Here is a 25782-nt window from a genome sequence, read left to right as displayed (position 1 = left end):
GGGAAACTAACATTTGGTTTTATTGTGCCAAGGACATTACAGATGGTGGACCTTGTCAACACCCGCAGGCCATGGTGCCCCATCTGCCAAGGCTGCTCCCACTCCCCACTCAAATCCTGGGCGGCGGCCATGATCCTCAAAGGTGCCCCCATCCTAAGATTCCAAAGAGACTGGTGGTGGTGGTGATGGTGGTGGTGGTGGTGGTGGTGGTGGTGGTGGTGGTGGTGGTGGTGGTGGAAGCGAAAGGAATGCAGTGAGGTCAGTCTCATTGTCCAAAGCCCGCATGACACCTGCCCTCCCTGCCCCCATACCCGGCCGTGGCTCCAACTCCAGACCCTGCCCACCTCCACAGAGCTGAAGGCCAGAGACAGCAACCACATCTCTGTGTCCCATGGCTTGCCTGCCCCCAAACCAGAGAGATGCCGCCTTCATAGAGCCAATGCTGTTGTCTATGTCATTTTGGATTGGTTGACTTTATAAGATAAAAGTACATTTTAATAAAGAAAAAAAATCAACATTGGAGGCTCAGACATTTTTGGGGTACTGGGAAGGGGAATCCCCCACTTCTTCCTCCCATCTCCCTGGCATTATTGTGCAGGTGGGGTGACAAGTTTCTTTCTGATCTTGGAAGGAATGGGGATCAGGGAGGCTTTCCTCTGAATGTCTCTCCTCAGGGGCTGCCTGGCTGCCAGTTGGTTTGTCTGTGTGCCTCTTGCCTACCTTCGGCACCCTTGCCCAAGTCCCCTGTGGAATGCAGGGATGGTGCTGTGCAGGGGGCAACAGGGCACGTCAGCTGGCGAAGAGACAGGTGATAGTGGTGGTGGCAGCGATGAGAGGGAGCGCAGGGGTGGGCCAGCAAGAGAAAAGTGGGGAAAAGGATAAGGAAGGGAGATAGAGTAGGAGGAAGACAGCTAGAGGGAAGAAAGTCAAAGAAGGTAGGGTGGCACCGGAGGGCAGGAGTGGTGGGAGTTGGGAGATGGTCTCCAGTCTCTGGGTCTCCATCAACTCTTGTCTGGGGGTGGATCTCTGTGCACTTTATTTTTCTTCATACTGTCTAGGTATTCCTGTTGTGACACTGCCAGCACCGATGCTAGGATTTCATCATCATCCCAGTCGTTCAGACCTGCTTAGGTAAGAAGAAGAGAAAAAGGATGATGGAGTACCCTCAGCCTGCCCTCTCCTTGCCCTTCGCTGATCCCTGGCTCTGGAAAAATCCCATCCAGGCCATATCTTTAAGAAGGCCCCTTCTTAGTCTACAAAACCCCACTCAGAACCCCTTTGGGACAGATCCCTTTGACCTGAAAGGGAAGCTGGCCAGAGGCTCCAGAGGCCCCCTCTCAGGACTTACTGCTGCTTCTCTCCCCAGCTCCCGGTTGGCCCCTGGACCTTAAACAGAGGAAGCTTACCGAAGGCAGAGGGGGACATCTGCTGAATGAGGGCCCGGCACTCCAGAGCAGGGTAGAGGGACACAAGGGGGGAAGTGGCCCGGTCGGCCCCTGCTGAGAACTGGCTGCTTGTACCTGGGGCAGATGGACAGTCAGAGGCAGGGCCCAGGACCAAGACAGCACCTCCTAAGCCCTGTATACTCTGTCAGCAAGTCACTGACCTGGTGCACTAGGTGAAGGAGGTTTGGCAAGAGCTAAGACAGTGCCTGGGGAAGAGGGCGTGATGCCCAGCTCGGCATGCAGCTCGGGGTGCTCAGGTGATGAGGCTGAACTCCGCTGCCGTGGGGACCGGCTAGTCCACTCCTCTAGGCCACTGGAGGCGGCTGCTGTGGCGGAACTGCATGTGGCGCTGGCTTTCCGGGGCTACAATGGGGAAGGAGGAGGTAAGCCAGTTGTGACCTTCCTCTGCCCCATCCCTGAGGGCTCGCTCCCTCCTAGAATCCTGGCTGTGATATAGCTTCTACATAGGCCACCATCACTTCCAGTCACACGACAGACCACAGGACGATGAGAAACTCCTTAACCCCCCTCACAGCTAATCTGACAGGAAACCTGTTACCTCCACCTTTATAATAGATCCACAGTCCACACCCAACTCTCCCCCTCCCTTGCTTATGCCATCAGCAGTGAGTTGGACTACTGTAGCAACCTCCTCCTCTCTAGTCTCCTGTTCTACCCTTGCCCCGCTCCCACTCCATTCTACACTCAGCAGTCAGGGAGATCCTGTTAAAACCTAAGTCAGATCCTGTCCCTTCCCTGCTCACAACCCTCCATGGCTTCTGCCTCACTCAGAGTAAAAGCCAAAGTTCTCACCATGGCCCACAGGCCCATTCCCAATCTGGCCCCACTGCCTCTCTAACTTCATCTAAAACATTCTGTTCAGAAACACTGGCCTCTGGCCGCTCCTGAATCCCACCAGGTGTGCTCTACCTCAAGGCCTTTGCTCTAGTTGGTCCTCTGCCTGCCCTGGCATAAGCACTTAGCTAAGTCTCTCACTTTAGCAAGCTTTTGCTCAAATTTCACCTGTTCTGAGGCCTACTATTTAGGCCTGTCCATGCTATTTAATATCGTGCACTCCCAGCCCCACTTGGCCTTATTTATCGCCCCCCGCCCGCCCCTTTACCCTGCTCTATATGTTTTTCAATCATACTACCTCTCAACTAATTTATTATGCTTATTATTTTATTTTACTCCACTCTGCAAAAATGTAAGCATCACAAGGACAACGATCTGGGCTTGCCTCACTCACCAACGTACCTTTGTACACCTAGAACACTGCAAGGCACAAACCTACAATGAATATTTGCTGAATGAATTACTTGGCTCTGCCAACATCTATAATCATTCTAAACTTGTGATTCTTCAAATGTCTGTATGTCCTGCTTGCTCCCTGCCCTAAAATTTTCAGTCTTCCTGTATGAAGACTAACCAGAGCCCCCATTCTCCATTGGCCTCCAATCCAGGGTTAAGGGCCCCACTGATGCATCTGTCTCCTTCAACAGAAAAGGGACTATTGAGGGTGGAGTGGACTGGACCTGATTTTATATCCTCAGCACAAAGCCTGGCACCCAAGGACATTCAAAAGTTTGTCCCTCTGAAACTATCCATCGATCTCGCATGTCACCACCAATGATGCCCTCCCTTATTCCTTAGGAGCTTTTTCTGCACAATGCCAAGACTATACGGCCAAGATGAGGCAAAGACAGGGCTGGGAGCTTCCTTTTCTCCCAGATGTCAAAACTACTTAATCTTTTTCTGCCTGTTTGGGGGCAGAGGATGGGAAGTAATGGGTTCTTTGCCAGGGCAGTGACAGAGCCCAGGACCCACCTGGCTGGTGCCGCGGACCTGGCGGGCCTGTTTTTCCTGATCCCGCAGCCACTGTAGGTAGGATTCCCGAGCCACCTGCTCCTCAATGGCCTCATTCGTGGCCTCCCAGTCTGTGGCCCGCTTTTTGTCTTCCAGCATCTGCTGTTCAATCCATGACTCCTCTGATGTTTTTATGGCATTCTTCATCAGGGACTGCTCTGCAAACTGCAAAGGGGAAATCAGGTACGTGGAGTGACACTCTAAACTCTGGCTAAGAGCCAAAACTGGCTCAGGGAGGTGGACCCACAGGCCCAGAAGAGAGGAGACAGGAAGGCAGGAACTCTTACTAAGCACCCCCCTGGACAGGCTGCCTATTCATCAGGGACTAGAGTAAGGCAGACTTGAGTGGGACTAATTGTTCCAAACTCCTACACTCAGAAGCCCTGCTCCCAACCCCAAGACACCTCAACTGAAGTACTAAGTCTGGGGCAGCCAAATGCCTTCTAGCCTAGACTGGAATTTAAAGAAGCTTCACCCAATGATGGCTCAATTTCATAATGCTGAGGCCTTCCTCACCTATGTCCAGATGGGACAAGGAGAAAAAGATCACCTGAGAAGTTAGTTGTGTGTGCACAGGGTAGAGAGAGTAGTCAGGTATTTAAGGGGACGAGGGGATAGTATCAGCATGTGAGGTGCTATGAGTTGTGGGACACTGTATGAGTACTCTTTATCAGACTGTGAGATACAACAACATTTTAAAAAACAAAATAATAAAAAATATCAGCACATATCCCAGGGAATAAATGTAAGTATTGTTCAGCAAAACTCTCTAACATCATTTTAATGCACATATACACACTGTACACCAATGTGTGTATGCATGAAATGATATAAAATATAATTTTTTTGCCTATGGATAATAGTCCAAAAAAGTATATAAAACTGTTAGAACAAGTTAAAAATAGGCCCAAAAAAAATCTAAACACAATTTCATCAAAGAAGATATACGGATGACAAATATGTGTATGAAAAGATGCTCAATGACCATTTGTCATTAGAAAATTGCAAATTAAAACAACAACACAGTACCTATCCGCTGGAGATATCGGTAAGAATTGTAGCTTCATAGATACGGATGGTTACATACAGAAATATTTCTAGATATGTGTATACACATATGTTAGTATACACATATACATCTCCTTACTCTGTCAGCTGAAAGGGCCTAAGAGCAAGAACACTCCTGTACCAAGGAACACATTCAGCACCCAGATCTTGGTTTCTAATAATATTCTCCAATAAATGGAACCAGGGTTCCTTGGAGAAATGGCTTGTTCTAGGGCCAGGATAGGAAATATACAAGACAAGCCTAGAACACCTTCAGTGCAAGAAAGTAAGGAAGTGCTCAAAACAACAACAAAAATAAAAACCAAGGACAAAAAAATAAAAACCCAAAAACAAAAATTAAAAAACATAAAACACCACCACAATAATGGGGGTATGTCAAAGAGACACAGGAACCAACCAAGAGAGCTTTCAATAGGCAAAACCAAAACAATTTGAGCATCAAAACAAAAATAGCATTGGATTATAACCCAAAATAAATAAATATCCATGAGTCCATATTGATATAAATAAATGATGAATAAATGGGGGATGAGACAAATCTCCCTTGCAGGAAGAATTCCAAAAAATTTATGCAGATATTCTGCCCTCCAGGAGATGGAGCATAACCCCTATTTCTTAAGTGTGGACTGTATATCAGTATATAATGACTTCCTTTCAATATGGAAAAGAGGGTGGGGGAAAAGAGTGATTTTACAGAGGAGAAAACTTGACAAGTACTACTTAGGTGATCAAGGTCAACAGCAAGTCATAAGTCATGTTCATAATATATATTGCTGATATGCAATGAGAATGGCACTTTACCACTGTGATCTTCCTCTCTACAACCCATAACCCCAGTCTAATCATGAGAAAAACATCAGACAAATTCCAAAAGAGAAATATCCTACAGTATACCTGACCAATACTCCTCAAAACTGCCAAGGTCATCAAAAACATGAAAGTGTGAGAAACCGTCAGACAAGGAAGCCTAAAGAGACATGATGACTTTAGTTAATAATAATGTATCAATATTGGTTCATATATTGTAACAAATGTATCATGGTCATCCGATACGTTAATAATAGAGAAACTGTGTGGGGGGGGGAGGAGGCTATATGGGAACTCTGTACTATCTTCTCAATTTTTTTGTAAACCTAAAATTGTTCTAAACAATTAAGTCTATAAATTAAAAAACTTAAAAGTGTTCACATTTTTTAAAAAAGGAAAATGAACAGAAACAACTTATCAAACCACAAAAAGTCATGGATGAATCTTAAATGTATAGTGTTATATGAAAGAAGCCACTCTGAAAAAAACTACATACTGTTATGATTCCAATTATATGATGTTCTAGAAAAGGCAAAATTATAGTCTATAAACAGAAACAAGGAAATTCGGAGAAACTGTCACAACCAAGAGGAGCCAAATGAGACACGACAACTAAATGTAATATGGTCCTGGATGGGATCCTGGAACAGATAAGATCATTAGGGAAAAACTGAGGCAATTTGAATAAAGTATGGTTTTTGGTTAACATATCAATATTGGCTCATTAATTATCACAAATGTACTATGCTAATAAGATGTTAATCATAGTGGGGTATATGGGAATTCTCTAATCGTAATAATTCTGTAAATCTAAAACTGTTCTAAAAGTTCATTTAAAAAACAAAACCCTATGTTGGTGTTAGGGTGTGTGTTTCCTATAATGAGACAGGAGCACTTTCTGTTTGTGGGAAGTGAAACCTGAATAGAAGATATCAAAACCCCCAAGCAGACAACTGTTTATGAGCGAGAATGAGAATCTGCCAGTGTGCTGGAAAAATGTACTGCCACCTTCTGAGCACCTACTAGGTACTAGGCCCAGCACTAGGCACTTTCTATATCAGCTGAGCTGCCAGCCCAGGTTACTTGCGTGTACTGCCCTAGGTCCCACAGCCAATAAGTGGTGGGGCCAGGTCTGTACTCCAAATCTCTGTGACCACAGCTGTCTTAACTGCTGAATTTCAGAGGAAGATCCATGTGGGTGCCAAGACACCCAGATTGAGCCCTAGGCTCATAGTTCTCAAATGTGATTCCATATCCTAAAATGCCAATCCTCAACAGGCACAAATGATGGGTGGCCAGCTCTGACAGGCAAACTGAGACCACAGAATGAGCCCTAAGAGACCACATTGGGTGGCTCCCTAATTTTATAGAGATGAGACCTCAGGGGCAACTCAGAGAGGAGGCAGGACATTTTTGTGGACTAGGGGTAGAACTGAGACCCTAACAAAGGTTTCTTGCCTCTAAATCCAACAGCCATCCTAGGCACGAGGACCCACTTACCCCTGGTTTGAATGAAGGCAGGCCCAGCCCTACACCAATGGTGGCCTTGTTGGGATTCACCACTGAATTGTAGTGGATATTCCGATGGTAGCTGACACGGATGGGTTCATCCTCATTTTGATGGATCCCATGGAATGTGTTGATGGGTTCTACAGAGAAAAAGAAGGAAGGAGCATCCACAGTGGGCCAGACAGAGCAGGCTCGGACCAGACACGATTGGTTGCTCACCTACCCACCACAGAAGTACCTGTGCTGTACTGGTACACCTCCACAGGCCTGTTGTACATCTCTGCCATGGCCTGCATCTCAATGTGGTTGCCATGGCAGTTGTTTTTTCGTTTCCGGTTGATGTAGGTGGTAAAGTCTTCTGTGACATAGTTGGAGAAATAGTCAGCATTCTTCATCTGCAGAATAGATCAGAAGGTCAAGATTTGTGTAGGGAGAAGATCTTCCCACTCTGCCCCCACCCCAAGGTCTCTGCAAAGTCTCACCAGATAGTCCATACAGTGCTTTCGTACAACTTCATGCATGTCCTGGTCTCCATACACCTGGTCAGCTGTGGGGGCAGAAGAAAAGAGAGCTGGGATCAGAGCTGCCACCAGACAAAAGAGTTCTGAGTCATCCTTAGGGTGAAGGGCTGGGGGCCAGGGAAACTTCCTTTTCTATCCCAGGGCCTGGAGAGTTCTTGGCCTTGTGGGCTGGAATAGGGTCACGAAAAAAAGAGGCAGGCAGGGACAGTCTTTAACAACAAGAGAGTACAAATGAGAGGGACACAACCACAGGCCTCCTGAACAGATGACTGTTTAGGGTTTGGCCAGCCACTCAGACGACTCAATACAGATTTGAAGTTCCATAAGTGGCCTTGAGCACTATCAATTCCACACACATCCCTTCACTCTTCACATGAGGAAACTGAGGCTTGGAGGATTTGTGGCTTGACCAAGTTCACACAAAAAGTCAGTCTATGACAAATTCAACTCTAGAATTCAGTTTTCCTGACTTCCCAGAGTCAGGATGCTCTTCGTAGGTTAAAAATAAAAGGAATAAAAAGAAGAAAAACAGCTGGGCTCTAAGCCCAGTTCTGCTAGGTACTAGTGAGCTAAATGACCAGAGGCAGGTGATCCAAGTATTCTGAGCCTCACCTGCCTCACGCGTAAAACAGGAACAAGCTGGATAACTCCCTGGCAGGCCTTCTTGTGAAACTGAAATAATGGGTGTGATGTGACCAGCACTGGGCTTGAGACAGAGCAGTCACTCAGTACATCAGAGTCCCCTTCACCATAGTAGGGGAGCCTTCTTTCTCCCTGGGATATTAAGGTGGGCTTGAAGACAAGGCACACCTGACCTCCACTGGCTAAGACAAAGAGGGAATTTCCCTGTGTATCCCTGGAAGACCACTGCTCTAATGGGATCTCCCTGGGGCACTGGGTCAGGGTCAGGTCTTGCAGGAAACACCGCAAACAGAGTTCTTCCATGATAGCCAGTCTACTGTGAAGAATTGCCAGAATGCCTTCCCTGCCCTCCCCTTCCCTCCCTGGAGGGTTATGTGAGATAAGGACAAAAAGGCTGCTCTGAGATAGAAAATGGGGCCCAAGGGACCTGAGGGCAAGGAGGCGTGGGGGTTGTGAAGGCGGGAAGGGGTAGCCCCATCACCGATGTAAACAAGGATGTGGGTTCTGCGGTCACACTCTCCATCCCCCCACAACCAGCGGCACTTCCAGCAAGTCACATGCCCTGTACACAGGCTGGGGGCCCCCTGCTGCTGCCTTTCTTAGAAGCCAGGACCACAGAACTATTGCAGCTGCCTGCCTGCCAGAGCTGCTTGACGAGCTATTTCTGTAGAATAGGCTTGGGTGCCGAAGACACAGTGCTGCGGGCAGCTGTAGTAAACAGGAACTAAGATGGGAGTGAAAGGGTTAAATAGGGGCCAGCCTGCCAGGCTCAGGGAGGTGGCTGAGCTGTTCCTAGGGAAGGATCAAGCGGCATTTCTAGGCTTGAGGGATCTACCTGGGCTAGATGCTGGGTGCCAAAAAAAAAAAAATGGGAAAGAGAGACTGTGGGACAGGGAAGGGAGCTGGGGAAGAACCCCATGAGGGTCTCTCATTTCCCTGCCATTAACCCCTTTCCTGGCAGAAAGGCTCTGCTGCCTCCTAGCTGTGTGGCAATGGACAAGCCCTTAACCTCTCTGGGCTGCAAAGTCCTCATCCATAAAGTAGGGAGAATAACTCTTGTTCCTCTCATAGGGTGCTATCAGGGGACACTTGCCAAACATCTGAGGCATACTAGATGTTCAAAAAACAGGGCTCCATGTGTCATGAGGAGGATGGTGACTTTTCAAGTAGCTAGCCATCCACAAGTAATCCAAAATGTCATTGGAACCACTGATTAAGCCGTTCCTCATTTCTGTTGTACTTCCTCAGCCAGAGGAAAGCCCCAAACCTGGGGTCTAGGCTGTCCATTGTGTAGGCAGGACTGGCTCTCTACCTTTACTGATGCCAAAGAGCCACAGACCCACCTTCCTTGCCCATACTGCAAATCTTTAGCAACCAAGTTAATGTCAAATCAATAATACAGGCTGCACAAAAACAGGGTCATTAAGTGTGGGCAAGGTATGACCTTCTTTACTTATCTGTAAAATATAAAACATCACCTTCTCTCAATTCTAAGATGCACTGACGGGTGGTATGATGAATGTATTTAACCACAGCTAGGAGGAGGCACCTCACTGATAATAAAATACACCATAGTTTGGGGATCATTAATGTGGAAGAAAATGTGCTCCTCAGAACCAAGGACAAAGAGTAATAGTACCTCCCTAAGAAGGGAGAGTAGGATCTTCTCAATGATATAAGGTGGGAAAAATACCAAGCACACACCAAGAACACAGGAAGTCGTCACTGAGAAGGTGCTTGCCTGACTTTGCTAGCCCGCTTCTGTCCTCCAGAAAGCCCTTCTCCTCCCAGAAGTTTGGCACAGGGGGCTAGGAGCCTGGCTGGACTTCCCTGTGGGGGCCAAGGTGGAGGAAAGGGCCCGATGGACCTACAGAGGTAGGGGAATTCAGAGAACTTGTTTTGATAGAAACTGAAACTCCTCTTCTTGCTGATGCTGCACTTGTGGGCAATCTGCACCTGCTCTCCCCTCCCAGAGTCCAGCTGGAAGAAGGTCCCCCACCACCTCACCTCTGTCCCCAACCCAAACAGGGCTCGGAAATCCTTCGTACAATACAACTGGTTCTCCCAAAGCCTTTTTATGTTCCAACTCATTCCATCCTCACCCCAAAAACCCCGACTTTACAGAGGAGGGATACTGAGGTATAGAAATGTGGCACAGCTGGTCCAAGGTCACACATTTGGAGAGTGAAGGAGAGGCCAGGCTCACAAGGAGTAACTGGTGGTATCAAGCACTGATGCCCCAGGTGACATTACCACCCCCTCCCCAATCCAACTATCACCTTAGCCAGCTGACTCCCTGGGGCAAAGCCTGATCCTGTCTACCTCAGTTTCCCCACCAGCACAATCAGGAATCAGCTGGAAAGGCTGGGGATTAGGCAAAGATTACAGATATCAGAGGCTGTACTCCCCATGAGGACCACAGAAGTTAGCATGAATCTTACCTCCCCAGAACCCATTTCTGCCTTTTCTCTGAGCGTACAGAGACACCAGCATAGAAATGTACATGTGCACACACACGCAGCCAGCAGATCCTGCCAAAGATGTTCCCTGAGGCCAAATTCCCACACGACAACCCTCCTAACTACAGACAACTATTACATTCAACAAGTAGATGCCCTTGCCATCAATGAGAAAAGACTGAAGGCTGGACAAGATGCGAGGCTGTGAAACTGAGGACCCCGCCCCTACTTCCCAGCCTTTGCCAGGGGTTGTTGGGAAGGGGGGAAGAATCAATAGTGTTAACAAACTTGCTCAAAGCTCCCTCTGCTGGCTGCCTGGGAGTAGATCACCTAAACCTCTGCAATTCTTCCTCCTCGGGTTCCCTAAAATGTAGTCACTATTTGCTGAGGAGTTATGGGGAGAAGCAAGACAGGAGAACCTGGACTATCTAAAGGAGTTTAAGTACAGAAGTTTAAGTTTAGAGGCACCTGAGAACTGCCTCCCTGTCAGGCAGCTGCGGCGGCGGCGGCGGCAGCGGCGGCGGCGGCGGCTGCGGCTGCTGCTGCTGCTGCGTCTGCTGCAGCCCCTGGCGCTGGAACTGAGGCGGAAACGGCAAGCGCGACATCGAGCTCCGACCTTGTCCTCGGACATTCCGCTTTGTCCATCCTCATCTCCCGACCCCTTTTGACAGCGTCCGGTCTGGCCTCCCACCTCTGTCCGGCAGCGCCATGTCCCCTGGCTGCGCGCCCGACCTGCCCGGCTGTCCCTGAGCCCGGGGCTGCGGTCCGGCACCTACCTGGGGCTGGGACTGGGGCTGCGGCTGGGGAGGAGCCGACGGCGGCTGCGGCTGCGGCTGCTGCTGCTGCTGCTGCTGCTGCTGCTGCTGCTGCTGCCTGCCTGCCTGCCTGCCTGCCAGAAGAGCCACAGGCAAGTTCCACTGAGGACAGAAAAAGATACTTGATGTCTGCAGGGAATCTAAAAACAAACCACACAAATGCGTGTACACACAGCAGCAGGAGACAGGGACCTGGTTCATTCCCACTTCCCTCCTGGTCCAGAGAGAACCCTGGCCCCACTGAGATGAGCCAGGAAAAAAGGCTTCACTTGCCTGTCAAGCAGTTGTGGTGCACACCTTGCTGGTGGCCTCAACTACCCCAAAGGGCACAGCCTCAGTGGGGAAACAGCAGAACTTGGCTGCCTTGATAGTGTGATCTCTGACTCCCATGGCAAAGAAGGGAAGAATGAAGGAGACAGGCCAACGGAAGCTGGCGTACATGGTGGCCCATGGGAATCTTCTCCTTCTGGCCTGGTTCAACCTCGAATCTCGACATTCTGACGTTGGTCAATGTGACCTAGATAATAGGGTCCTGGCTTTCTCTTGAGGCCTGTTTCCCCATTTATAAAAGTCGAAATTGCCCTAAGATTCAGCTCTCCAATGCTGATTGTCCATGTTTCAAGACCAAAAGGCCCAGAGGAGTGGGCCTGGCTAATGTTTCTGGACCCCATTGCCATACATGCATATCCCCAGCTGCTTCCCATGCACATTTGGCCTCCACTTTGCCTACAGAGGGCAGGGTCAGGACCAGAGATTTTTACTGAGTCAAAGTCATATGGGAAGAGGGAGGGAGGAGAGATACAGGCTCACATTTCCAGGAGGAGGTTTTCTGAGCACAGAAGGGGCAGGGTGAACCATAGAATACCTCTGAGACTCAGGCTCATACTTACACTCCACCTAAGCTTTCACTGATGCTCATAAGTCCCCAGTAGAAGGTAGTGGGAGAGACATGGGCACAAGTAGTGGATAGTGGTTCACACTGGGGACACCCAGACCTCAGAGGCAAAACAGAGAGTAGAAAGTAACCTGCCTCAGGATTCCCAACAGTAGATGGCTACAGGCTCCTAATTGGAAGAAGTAAGGCCCAGAGGGGTCAAGAATACAGCTGAGGTCACCAGCTAGTTGACAGCTAAGAAGCTAGGGCTTTCCTAGGGCCACAGAAAAAATGTGTCCTTTGGACACCTATGGGTTCCCATGCCAGCTCTGCCACTAATAACCCTAAGCATGTCATTTCCTTTTCCTGAGTCTCGATCTTCTCATCTGCCTCATGGGATAATGATCCCAATTTTGTAGATGAACCTGAAACACTCAGATGAATGCCTACCAAAGAGTTGGGGTCAAGGAACAACAGAGTGGCCCCTATGTCTGTAATCCCAACTCCCGCCCTCAGTTATGTGCTCCTTCCACTGCTCAATGTATGGCAGGAAGTTAGAACCTGTAGCCTTCTCACCAAAGCCTACAGTGACTACCACCTGTTCCTGTCCAAGCCATGCTGGAAGCAGAGGGGCAGCAGAAAGCGAGGACAAAGTCCCTTTCTCAAACACATGTCTTGTGCATTCTGCCCCAGGAAAAACTCCAGATGAGGCCTAGAGACACAGGAGTCATGTACTTCTGGGGAGAGACCATGGGCTTCTGAAGTTTTATGGAGAAAAGCCAAAGGCAGCTCAGTCAGGGGAAATGTATAACCATCATGCTGATAAGGAAAGGCCTTCAACCTGCCATGGTCAGCTCTTCCTGTAAGCTCAGGGCCCCTACTGGAAGGCCCCAACAGGGGAAGGGTCAGAGGATGTTTGGAGGAAATAGCTAGATACACACACAAATATTGCTCTTGATATGGGTTACTGCAGAAGCCAGGTTTTCACTTGCCCCAAGATCTGCGTCAAAGACTGCTCAAGACCCAGATTCCCCAGCTGCATTCTCTGATCCTCACTCTACCAGCAGCTCTGCTTATCCCATGAACAGCATGAGGTCTGAGCACAAGGCCTAGCACTGAACAGGTCCCCACTTATTCTTTATTTGCCTTCCTTTGGTCCAAGATGCCCCAAACCCAGCTCTTTCTCTAGGAAACATCCCAGGGAGAAGAGAGACTTGAGCCACAGGGATAGAAAGGCTGAGATTTTCAAAGCCCAGTAGAGTCTACTGCCTGAACCACCTCTGCCTGGTAGAACAGGAGAGGCAACTGCTCACCTTCTTTCTTTCACCCATTCAGAAAACATTAGTGGCTCTGAGGCACAACTGAGAACAGCATTGAGGCTTTATCAATGCTACTGTTCCATGAGGACCAACTACATGTCAGGCGCTAAAGGTCATCTCGCTTAACTGTTACAACACTGAGTCTTTTAGCCTCATGTTACAGATAAGAAACAGGCTCAGGATAAAAAAGCTGCTTGCCCAAGGTCACACCAAGAATCAGCAGCATGACCCGAAATAGAGTCTGGGTCAGTCTAGCCTACCAGCAGCCATGGGGGCCAGGTACCCACGGACTGAGAATAACAAATCTAGAAGGGATTCAAGGAGCCCTTAAGAATCAAGACCACTTCATAGATGGGCAATGGAAGTTATGAGTGAGGGCCAGAACAAGAAGATAGGGTTTCTGACTCCTAGCTCAAAGCTCCTATCAGAGAGCACTTTTCCATTGTAGATATCAGAGCCTCAAAGGGAGAATCAGATCACACTTCCAGCTTCCCCTGGACACTAGCACAGGACCTCATGAGTGTTTGTTGGGTCACAAATTCAGAGCCAGAGGGGCCTCAGAGATCTAGCTCAAGCTGGACAGAAGATGGTATTAAGGAATTATTAATTTTGTTAGGTACGATAATGGCATTTTGGTTGTTTAGAGAGACAGAGACACACACCTTATCTGTCAGAGAAATATTTACAAATGAAATGACCCAATGTTGGGGTTTTGCTTTAAAAATACTTGTTTCAGAAGAATGAGAAAGAAGGGGCAGGGCAGTGGTGAAACAAGGTTGGCCATGTGTCGATGACTATTTGGAAGATGAATGATGAGTACATGAGGGTTCGCTATTCTACTTTTGTGTAAGTTTTTTAAAAAGATCTATGATCCCAAGATGAGAGTAGTATGCTGTGGTTCAGAGCCCGGGCCCCAGATTAACCTAACCCAGACCCCGACCCCTGGCTCTACCACATACTATCTGACCCTTAGCAAGTCACTCCCCATCTGAGCTGCTTTTCTCATCTGACAAATGGAAGCGATAGTACCAATACTTACCCAGCTTGGGGAAAAATTTAAATGGTCTCCTATAATACCTGACGGAGCAACCTGTCCCTAAGTAATATCATTTTCTTTAATACTATTATTGCTGTTATTACTTTCACACTGCCTCATGACCAAGGGCTAGAGGCCAGAGATACTAACTTGAGGCTGTGGCCTGGAGTCTCTAAAATACCAGCTAACTCTGCCTCCAATACTTTCTCAGGGGTTACCCTTAATAACTGGAACACAACTCAGGGGCACCCCCAGGACCTTGAAGGCTAAAGCAGAGACTCACCTACAGCCCGGAAGAGACAGGCACCATCCTCCTTCATCTGCTTGATGATGAAGCCCTTCTTGTCTCGCAGTGCCTTTTCAAACCAGTGCTCCTGCTGGAGGGAGAAGTAGGGGTCAACAACAGGAAAAGCCTGTACCCCTTCCCCAGGGCCCTGCCCTTAAGCTCCTGAGGGACCCAGCTGATTAGCTGAGAGGATACTGGGCAGGCTCAAGTTCTCAGCCCTGTTTGACCACTCCATGCATGTGGAGTGGGAGGAAATCCTTTCTTTTAGGGAATCAGTTATTGTGTGAGCAGAAGACTTGCTCCCAGAGGGGCCCCAACTGCCCTGAGAACAGAGGTTCCAGCTGCATTGTGCCTCCTGCTGACCATCCTGGCAGCCAGAGGCCCAGAGCTGGCAAGTACCTGGGAGAAGAACTTGGCTCTACCTCAAGATATTTCACCTGGGTCATTCTTAGGGTAAGAGAGATGTTGAGAAGGGAGTGACTGGCAAGATCCTGAGCCCCATATATAGCTAGGGAATTCTAAGATCTTACATAAGGCAAAATATATCATACAAGGCAAAATGCATGTAAAATATGATCTCACTTGTGATTGAACACATTTAACATATATATGTATATGCATATGTATACAAACACACATGCACACAAAGTTGGGGAGGCTATACAACAAAATATTATCCCTAAGTGTTGGTATTACAGGTGATTTTACTTCACTTCCTTCTTCATAAGAGATGTACACTCCCTTGTCCAAAATTCTAAAACTCAAAAAGTTTTGAAAACCAAGTCTTTATCTAACTCGTTTGGCATCATAACCTGATTTAAGCTGATGAGAACCTATTTATCCCACATGGAGGTTAATATTCAAACATTTCCATGCAGAAAAATTTAGGTATTTGATTATGAGGTGCTGCCACAGACCCCACCAGAGGTGTTACAGAATATAAAGCATACACACAAGGTGACTTTCCTAAATTCTAAATTTTTTCTAAATTCCAAAGCACATCTGGCCCCAAAGAAAGTTCAGGTTAAGTGAACCTGTACAAATGTGTATTTTCAGACATGTTTTTAAAAAGATAATGTAGAGATTAGAAAAAACATAGAGGATTTTTAGAGCAGTGAAACTACTATGTACAATACTATAATGGTGGATACATGTCATCATACATTTGCCCAAACCCACAGAATATACACCACCAAGAGTGAACCCTAATGTAAACTATGGACTTTGGGTGATTGTGATGTATCAATGTAGGTTCATCAATTGTAATAAATATATCACTTTGGTGGAAGATGTTGATAATGGCGGAGGCTATGCATGTGTCAGGGCTAAGGGTATACGGGAACTTTCTGTACCTTCTGCTCAATTTTACTGTGAACCTAAAACTGCTCTAAAAAATAAAGTCTATTTAAAAAATATGTATCCACATGTTACTTGAAGCATTTTCCATTTCAAAACAAAACAAACCTGAAGCACCAGACCTTTCCCAGGCCCCTCACGCCCTCTGCTGGCTACCAGAAGCAGCCAGCCTAATCCAGCATCAGAGCTAACAACCAGAAGTCCCAAACCCACTCCTTGGGAATACCACCCTACCCAGGGATTTATAGGATCCAGGCTAATGCCAACCAGAGGAGATCACCTCTCTGCAGGCCTTTTCCCCTAGCTCATGTGAGGTAGGAAACACAAGGTTTGGAGGCCAAAAGCTCTAGGTTCCAATCTCAGCTCTGTTGCTCACTTGCTGCATGATTTTAGGTAAGCTACCTGAACTCTCCAATCCTCAGTTTCCTATCAAACAGGGGATATGTGATCTATCTGACAGGGCTGTCAAGAAGCTCAGAGGAGCTTTAGGACCAGAAAAAGCTTTGTAAATAACATACCATATACTGGTGAGGTGGTAACCAGTCACAGAAGGGGTGAGACAGGCACAGAGATAATGTACAACTGAGACCCTCAGAAAGTTCCAGGTGAGTGACTGAACAGGAAGGAACGAGGAGGGGGTGACAAGGGAATACCCAGCAGGCCCCACTATCAGGGCCCACACCCTGGGTAGGTATGGCTGGCTTTCCAGAGATGACAAAGGCACTGGGAAGACCTTAATGGGCTTCCATGAGCAGCATAAAGACTTGTTTGTATACAACATTCCTGCAGTCCAGGTGCCCCTCCTGCCCCAGAGGCTGTAAACGAGCACACTCCAGCCAGTTGCCCCAAGTCCATCCCTGCCTGGTGGGATCAGCCATCTTCCAGCACCATGGCACCTGCCCCAGCCAGAAGTTTCCAGCAGAGAAACTACAACTATGGTTACAGCCTCAGACTGGACAATAGTTCTAAAAAAAGGGCACACAGCAACCTCCTGCCCTCAAATGTAGGGGAAAAGAAGATCAAAAGAGAAAAGAGGATCAAAGAGGATGAGAGAGCTCCTACTTATTCACCCAACAAAGGTTTACCAGGCAGCTACTAAGTCAGACCCTAGGCTGGCAATGAGGCCAGAGAAATGAAATCAGACCTGCTCTCTACCCTCGGTAAGCTCACAAACTGCTAGAGGTATGTCGGCAATGACTACACACAAGTGTGAGGAGGGCTGTGAAAGAGATGAACACACGGATGCTGGGGAACACAGAGGAAGGGACTTGGCCAGTCATTAAGGCAGACACCTGAAAGGAGGTGCTATTGGAGCAAAGGATTAAAATACAAAGATCTCCAGAAAAGCTTGTGAATTGGATAAGAAATTACTTCTGCCACAAAGCACCAGGGATTCCAGAGGCCAGCAATGAGCTCAGCAGAGCTAAAGTCCCGGGTAGGACTAAGAGGGTAAGCAGGGCAGGGCCAAGAAGATAGATGAACTCCTATTAGCCAAATGCCTGTACTATGCCAGGTGCTAGATGCAAAAGATGACCTGATTTAATTGTCCTTACCACAGCCCAGATGGCAGAAAGTGTTACCCTCATTTTACGAAGGCAGAAAGAACTGGGAGTTTGGGCACCAGCAAGACCTAGTGTAGAGGCAACAGGGGAGGCCTCATGAGCTATAACATGGAGACATAACTAGCAGACCATCCTGGGAAAATCCTGGTTTGTCCTTAAAAATGAAGGAGAGCTGAGCATACCCTATGCACAAGCAGAGCTTTGGTCCTGGGGCAGTCAGGGTGGCAGCTGAGCCTGGAATTGGAGGCCAAACCACTAGCCACCCACTGGCTTTGGCACCTGCAGCCTAAGAGTCTGGACTCTGGCTGAAACTCCTCTCTTTCCCTTTGGGGAGAGAAAACGGGGAGGTCTTGGGTTCCAGAAAGAGTTTAGACAGTCCCATGAGTTCCTAGCACAGTCTCTTCCTTCTCCCAGCTAGACAGGAGCCTCCAAGAAAGGTGCCAACTCAGAATTTGTTTAGGAAAATGACCCAGGAAGGACAAGCTAGTGGGAGTGAAGGGTGGGGGCTGGCCCAGTCATAAATAAGTTTAAGCTACATCAATGCCCTGGCCTGAGAAAGTCAAGTCCAGACCCTCAATCTTGCAAGTCCACTACTGAAACTATAGGCAAGTCCCTCCACATCTCTGAGCCTCCATAAAGGGGCTGGGCAAAGATCTCTGACACCAGGAGATCCCAGGTACAAGACTGCAACCTACTAGTCCAAAGGCCCAAGAAAAGTTGAAGTAGACAGTGGCACCCAAATGACAGGTTCCAATCCAGCTCCAATTATTAGCCATGTGATGACCTGCTCTAGAGCTTTCCAATAATAGAGATACTACGCAGACTCAAATATTACAGGACTCTGCCCAGTAGGAGAGAATTTAATGATGAGTTCCCTTCCCCTCCCTGGAAGGGAAACAAAAACACCCCTGTAGCAGGCTGAATAATGACCATCCAAACATATCAGGCCCTAACCCCTGGAACCTATAAATGTTACTTTATAAGGAAAAAGGGTCTTTGCAAGTGTGATTAAGAATCTTCAGATGCAAAGATTATCTTGGAGTATCTGGATTGGACCTAAATGCAATCACAAGTGTACTTAGAATAGCAGAGGAAGATCTAATACAGACTGAAGAGGAAACCACACACACAGAGAGATGATGATGATGATGATGTGAAGACAGGCAGAGGTCAGAGCAATGTGCTCACAGACCAAGGAATGTTGGCAGCCTTCGGAAACTGAAAGAGGTTTTCCTCTAGAGCCTCTGGAGGTAGTACAGACCTGCCAACAGCTTGATTTTGGACCAATGAAACTGATTTTGGACTTCTGGCCTCCAGAACTGAGAGACTACATGTCTGTTGTTTTAAACCACCTGGTTTGTAGTAATTTGTCACAACAGCCATAGAAAAATAATATAACCCCTTGTAGCACTCCTGGTGTGAGCTATGAGGCAACATTACATGGCTCTCACCCCACAGGATCCACCTCTCCAGGGAAAGGGTTAGAAATAAGGCAGCAGGGGCCTGGACTCTCCCACAGCCTGAGAAGCTGCTAATCCTGACCACCGATGAATGAGCTTCCACTGAAGGGGGGAAAGGGGCAGGGGAAGATGGCGGAAGCAATGGCAGCTCATAGACAGATGTTTTCCCAGAGCCCATGGCCAAGAGGTAGTTAGTATTCTGGGCTTCACAGCTCTATCCCAGCAAGCCTGGTGCCAAGATCACTTCCCCCTAAACACCCAGGAACACTGGCTCAGCTCCACTGGCAAAACGCAGGCAACTCATCCAATGAGAAAGAGACAGATGCACTGCTCTTTAAGAACCAACACAAGATCTCCAGGGTGGAGAAGTGGGAAAAGAGGAAGGACACTGGGGAAGCGGTTAAAAAATGAAGATTCTATTATTCAACAAAAAGAAATGTAGTACTGATATATGCTACAACATGGATGAGCCTTAAAAACATTATGCTGAGTGAGAGAAGCAAGTCACAAAGGACTGCATATTGTATGATTCCATTTAAATGAAACATCAGATGAAACAAATCAATCAAGACAAAAATAAAAGTAGATAAGCAGTTGCCAGGAGCTGGGAGAAGATTAAGAGACTGCTGGACGATGATGCGAGGTTTCTTTTTGAGGTGATGAAAATGTTCTAAACTTGATTGGTTGTGGTGATGATCGCACAACTGTGTGAGTACATTAAAAGCCACTGAATTGTACACTTTAAATTGGTAAATTGTATGGTGTGTGAATTTCTTCTCAATAAAACTGTAAAAAGCAAAAAAACCCCAAGGACCTATAGCACTGGCCGAGGAGAAGGAAACGGAACACTGCTTGAAACTTCATAGCATACCCCTAAAGCCAAGGGGCCCCACTCGAAACTTTCACGATGGGCTGGGGGAGTGGGGAACAGGGAATTAAAGAAGATGTTACGACTAGCTTCATAACACTGAGTCCAACCACCCTCCTCACCACTATCCATTTTATGAATGGAGAAATTGAGACCCAGAAAAGGGAACTGCCTGAAGATACTGGACTCAAAGCCAGGGGACCACTTCTTACTATATACCACTCTGCCTCCCCACTAGAGGAATTGGCAGGTTCCTAAATGCCAAATGATGGGTCTTTGCTAACAAAGACTGGTTGTTACAAAGGCTCCTAGGAAGAACCCAGATGATCCTGGGGAAACTGCAAGAGAAGAATCAGCCAAGGTCTGAGGTGGGCCAGGTCAGGTATTTACACACTCAATCTGATCACACTGGCTTGGGTGGACTTCTGTTTTTTGTTTTGTTTTGTTTTAATAAAAGGCAGCTAAGAGTTTGCCTAAAGCTGTAAAGCAGCTAAGCAGGAGAACCTGGAGTTTGAATTGAGGCATGCCCAGTTCCAAAGCCCTGACAGGCAACCCTGAGCTTATTCACCACAGCACGGATGGCCAAAAAAATTAGTCTACCAACCCTGAGCCTTACACCAAACAGGCCACTTGTATTGCCCACCAAGTTTGGATGGCTGGGAGGAAACAGAATGGGGGCAGGGGAGTGGGGGGAGGAACATGGTTCTTTCTCAAAAGACACCCACCATTCTCTGTCACCTCTAGGTCTAGAGAACTTTGGTGTGAGTTCCCTAAAATCCCAAAGCTAAATGATACCCCACCAGCTCCTTACCTGACCAATGAGGAAAGAGGCCCAGAGAGTACAGGCAGAACTATTCTGGTTCATCCAGCAAAACCCCAACAAAGCCTGAGTGAGAACCCAGGCACCCTGGCTATAGTGCCAGGTCCAGCTTCTCCCATCACCTCAGCATGCATGCCTCCTTCTCAGAATGTTCTGTGGGGTCCTCAAGCTGAGAATGCTTTCAAGACATTCTTTTCATATGGTAGACTCTCAGCAAAGCAGTCATGCCTGAGAAAGAAAACCCCTGACCCCAGGGTGCCAAAAGGGCTCCTAAAGGCAATAGAGAAGTACAGTGACAGCACTAGGACAGACAGGAAGTCTGAGTAGTCAGAACAAGGATCAGATTCATCATGTGGGCTCCCTCTCAACAACTCCCCTCTTTCCCAAGGGCTCTAATTGGTCTCCATGCTACAAATGCCCCAGTGACTGTTCAGGACCAAGACTAGGTCAGCAGAAAGAATCTCCCCTTCTTCTCATCCCCACAAGGTCCCAAGTTGGCCCAGGTGAAGCAGGGAGAAGTATCTTTTTCCTTCTTTTGTCCCAAGAAGTGGGAGGACAGGAAGCCTCTCCTCTGTCATTGGGAAGGGAAGATATCATGCAACCATAGAGCTTTGTTTCCACGTTCTTATAGGAACAAGTTTAAAAGAGGAACTCCCAGCCCAGGAGATGCAAAGGGTATGTAAGGAGGTATCTTTCTAGTCACCATGGCAGTGCATGACTTTCTTCCTCTCTGTCCCTGGGATCAGGGATGTATCGCTCCCTGTTTCTGTGGAGGAGGAAAGGCAGACTTTACCCTAACCAGGAAGAGAAGAAATAACTCCTGGCCCTGACCTTGTGGGTCCAGATGATTTACTCTGCCTGTAGTAATGGGTAGAAAGGTAACAAGGATGGGGGCTCCTGTGAAGTACAGAAATATTTACCTGAGCCAAGGGGGAGAGGGTTATGGGTGAAGAATTTCCCTGGAGTGAGGATGTCCCAAACCCCTTTTCCTGTCTATGGGAAGAAAAAAACTTGTTGAAAGCAATTCAGGAAGCTCAGAGTATTTCCCTGATCCTGGAAATGAGAAGCAAGCAGAATCAAGTCAGGGAGAGTCTCAGAATATCCCCTAGTTCTTGAGGGGAGGTCTCAGTCCCCATGTCCCCAGTAACTGACAACATTCTCATAGAAAGTAGGGGAATCTTCCTGGACTGAGAGTAAAAGTTTCTTATGACTGTGAAGAACACTCAGGTACTTCGATCTAATGGAGAGGCATTGGGCCACACTGAGGAGGATCTCATGTCCTTCTTCCTGGTGGTTAAGAATTGCCTGGTTGGGGCAGGGGAGAGCCTCATACCCAAGAGGGTAGGGCTCAGGCCCCTCCCTAAGGTAAAGGATCTCTTGTCCCTGAGGGAAGCTTAGGCCCCTGGAAAGAGGCTCAGACTCTTTCCCTCAGAATCCCACCTTACCCATGTCCCCAAGGGGAGTGGGCAGTTCTCAAGACTTAGTTCGCAGGTAGAGGATAGTCTTAGGCTCTAGTCCTCAAGGCAAGAAATCTTATGTCCTTAAAAGGACCCTATGACTCGGGTATATGCATGCTGTCTGTGAGGTGACAGTCAGTACTCTCAGGGCAGGCTCAGGTCTCAGGTCCTAAGGTGGAGAGATATCTCATGCACCTGGGGGAAAGTTCAAACTCTCGGGGGGGGGGGCAGAGAGAGTGTTGGAGGGGGGCTCAGGATCCTATTCTCCAGGGACTCTATATCCATGCCAAGAGAAGGGTCTCAGGAATCAATTCTGGTGGGGGGGGGTCCTGTTCCTGAGAGGTACCTTAAGTTCCTTGAGGGAGAAGCTGAGACCTCATCTACACAGACACAACAGTCACTGGGGTATGTATGTCTCTTGTCCTTGAGAGAAATCTCAAGTGTCCTTGCTACAGGGGGTCTCAGGCCCTTCAACACAGGCTTAAATCCCTAGAGAGGCCTCAGACTCCACCTCTGGTATTCCATGCTGCCCATGTCCTCTGAAGAGTGATCTCAGGCTTGAGTTCCCAAGTTGGAAATCAAGTTCCTAACAACAAGCTCAAGCACTTCGAGTGGGAAGGGCTCAGATGCCCGTTGCAGGGGGAGAGGGGACTATTATGTCCCCAAGAGATGTTTCAGTCCTTCATAATTAGTGTAGAAGGAGCTTATACCCCTGTGTGTGTGGGAGGGTGTCTCAGACCACCAAGCAGCACACTCACAAATACCAGTTCCTGAGGAGAAAGGCCCCCTAAATAGTTCACCTTGCCTGGGACCTCTGCGGGGGAATATCAGTCTCCAGAAGAGACTTCAGACCTAATCTCTGAAAGCCTCAGTCCTTAAGCAGGGGGAGTCTTAGGCTCCAGTATCCAAAACAGTGAGTCTCATTTTCTTGAAGAAATACTCTGGCCTGGTGGAGGAGGGTAAGGGAGAGGGACCAAAGGTCTATCACTTAAAAGAAGCTTAAGCTCCTGGAGAGAAAATCGAACTCTTGTCCCCAAAGAGGTCTCACACTATTGAGAGGAAGCATAGACCCTTATCACTTAGAGAATGAGTCTTGTGTACCCTACTAGAGTTCCTGGTATCTGGATACTGGTTTTGACCCTTGCCCCAAGGGGAAGGGAATCTTATTTCTCCAAGAGAAGTCTTATACCCTTGGAGGAAAGCTCAGAAGATCCCTCTAACAGGGATGTGTGTGTGTGTGTGCCAGACCCTTGAAGCCAGGCTTAGGACCTCTGAGGAAGTCTCAAATCCCACTGCTGAGTGGTTCTGTGTTGTGTCCCCCTAAGAAGAAGGGGGAGGGGTTGTCCTATACAGAGTGTCTCAGAACCCCGAAAGGGTTTAAATATTTTGGGGACACGCAGATATCTCTGAGGTCTCCACCTTACTCATGTTCCCTGAAGTCTTAGACTCTTCTTGCAGAGAGGAAAAAAATCTCAAGCCGTTGTATACTGACAAAGGTCCCTTGAAGAATCATGAGACTCCCCTCTTAGGAGGCATTCCATCCTACCTGTGTCTCCTGGGGAGTTCCCACCTACTAGCCCTACAAGATGAGGTCCCAAGGCCTGGAAGAGACCACCGATCTCATCTTTAAATCCTTCGTCTTATCTGGAGCCTCTAACCTCAAGTCCTTGAAGAAAAGGGGCAGGGGAAGAGGGTGTCTCACGCCCCTACCACCAAAGAAAAAGAGTGTCAGGCTCCGGAGAAAACATTTAAGTCCTTTGGGGAGATCTCAAACAGCGTTCCTTGGGTCCCCAGTCTGAGGATCCCATCCACCATACCCGTTCACCTGTGAGCTCCAGCCCATACCTGCTCGACAGTGGCAGGGTCCATAGCCTCGATGCGTGCTGCAGCCGCTTCATACTCGTCCTCACTGTTGTAACCTGCGCCGACCTCTTCACGTTCGGGGCTGCCCCCGCCAACCGCGCCAACCCCGGGGGCTTGACGCCGCCGCTTGCTGTGGCCGGGCCCCGAGCAGCAGCTACCCACGCCCACCGTACCGCCCACGCCCACCACCACGCCCGCCGCGCCCACACCTGCCGCTGCTGCACCCAGTGCGTCGCCGGGCCCGCCACCGGGACCACCGGGACCCCCACAAGGAGGAGGCGAGGCCTGTTGTGGTCTGGGGCCTGCCACGGCGCCGGGCGGCACCGCCAGAGCCCAGCGATGAAGCGCCCCCGGTGTCCCCGGTAGCGGGCCCTGAGGTGGCGGTGAGGCCCGCGGACGGGCCCCTACGACGCCCGAGTCGCGGTCGCGGTCGCCACCGCCCACACCCGTGCCGCCGCCGCCCACGCCCACACCCCCGCCGCGGCGCGGCGCTGGGGGCAGCGGCCCAGGCGGCGGCGGCTCGTTGGTGGGGTCGGCGTCGGGAGGCGGCGGCTTCTTTTTAGGAAGAATAGTCATGGCGGCACCGCCGAGTACCCTCAGCAAACGCGGCGCGAGGCACGCTGGGACAGAACCCGGATGGGGGGGGGGCTACTGTGGTGCGCCAAGCACGACGGGATCGGCGGGACCCGGATAAAGGGATTGAAGCACCGCGGTGTTCGAGAACCGTCGGTGGCGCGCGCGTCACGCGACAGGAGAACCCGGATGTGAAGTCCAAGGTGAAGGCAGCACGGCGAGTTCGGCGTCGCCTTCTCTCCGAGTTCGGCAAGTTGATTGCAATGCTCGTTCTGGCCTTCTGCTTCAAAGGAAACAACCAAAACAAGCACCTCTTCGCCCCGCCCCCTCGCAGGTTCTTGAACTACTGGGTGGGGCCCTGGAGCACCGCGCACGCGCGTCAGAGCACAGCCCCGCCTCTCGCTCGGAAGTACGTGGGCAAAATCTTCGCTGCGGCCACAACAATTGCGGGCATCAACCAATCGAAGCGGCTGCGTGGGTTCTCGCTGACACCCAAGGGCCAGTCAGAGGCGGGCGATCGCCTTCCCCGTGCCCTCCGTCTCAGATTTCAGTCAAAGCCGGCAACCTTGTTCCTTGGCCTTTTCGTTGCTGCTGTCCCGTTCTTGACTTCTAGCTCCGAGGATCTGACTGCAGGCTGGTGTACTGCGACAGGATAGTGTGGTCTGCCTTATACACGACAGTTTTAAAAGCGCCTCCCTCCCAGGCTCCCTACTTGGCCGCTGTCAGTCCGACTGACAGGAAAATATCAACACTCCCAGAGCATAGCAATCCCCTGAAGCGTCAGTTCCGGCCCCACCCACCTGCAAATCCACACCAGTGAAGTGGGCGCCACTTCACCCTGGCAATTGGCCAAGTGCTGCGGTAATTGGTTAAGAGATGCCGTCACTCGCATCAAACAGGCCAACCCTTGGGACAGACAAACACCGTGGGGACAGTGGATGTTTGAGAAGCTGACACGCCCTCTTTGGCACCACCACATGTTTGCCCTCACGTTGACCTCCCTGCTCTTGTGGCTAGTGCGCAGTCGCTCACAGTTCTTTTCCCCACCCGGAACTGGGTTTATTTGGATCCAACAAAACTTTATGAGCCAGGTCTGTCACTAGCCAGCGTCTTGCAATGGGGTCGGTAAAAATCCCTGCTGCTTAGCAGCTGGAGAGAGCTACAAACTAATCCTAG

At 49.0% G+C, this 25782-nt stretch overlaps 1 protein-coding gene across 8 annotated transcripts; it reads right to left on the bottom strand.

Moving 5' to 3' along the window:
* Positions 1 to 24943, bottom strand: OTUD5 (OTU deubiquitinase 5). 8 transcript variants are annotated; one of them, XM_023526545.1, is made up of 11 exons: positions 24243 to 24943; positions 24016 to 24089; positions 14645 to 14735; positions 7178 to 7242; positions 6919 to 7090; positions 6687 to 6835; positions 3273 to 3476; positions 1607 to 1808; positions 1407 to 1520; positions 345 to 1126; positions 1 to 170 (listed from the first exon to the last, which is right to left on the bottom strand). In XM_023526545.1, the coding sequence occupies exons 1-10, from the start codon at positions 24607 to 24609 to the stop codon at positions 1002 to 1004; spliced, it is 1563 nt and encodes a 520-aa protein (XP_023382313.1). In that variant the 5' UTR covers positions 24610 to 24943; the 3' UTR covers positions 1 to 170; positions 345 to 1001. The 8 variants fall into 8 exon arrangements, with proteins under 8 accessions (XP_023382313.1, XP_023382312.1, XP_023382308.1 ...); XM_023526544.1 differs by having other exon boundaries at positions 14645 to 14738; positions 24243 to 24937; XM_023526540.1 differs by having other exon boundaries at positions 14645 to 14738; positions 24016 to 24942.
* Positions 24944 to 25782: the final 839 nt, after the last annotated feature.

This window comes from Pteropus vampyrus, unplaced genomic scaffold (assembly GCF_000151845.1).
Source record: "Pteropus vampyrus isolate Shadow unplaced genomic scaffold, Pvam_2.0 Scaffold984, whole genome shotgun sequence".
NCBI classification, from domain to species: domain Eukaryota; kingdom Metazoa; phylum Chordata; class Mammalia; order Chiroptera; family Pteropodidae; genus Pteropus; species Pteropus vampyrus.
This window is presented reverse-complemented; position numbering and strand designations above follow the sequence as displayed.

Bases quoted from the DNA above. Each gene is read 5' to 3' on its own strand.
- OTUD5 (XM_023526540.1), bottom strand. From the start codon at position 24,609: ATGACTATTCTTCCTAAAAAGAAGCCGCCGCCTCCCGACGCCGACCCC. The intron at 14,739-24,015 runs GTATGGGCTGGA...TTCTCCCTCCAG, and splicing joins ACCCTGCCACTGTCGAGCAG to CAGGAGCACTGGTTTGAAAA. The intron at 3,477-6,686 runs GTAAGTGGGTCC...TCCCCTTTGCAG, and splicing joins TGCCTTCATTCAAACCAGGG to TTTGCAGAGCAGTCCCTGAT.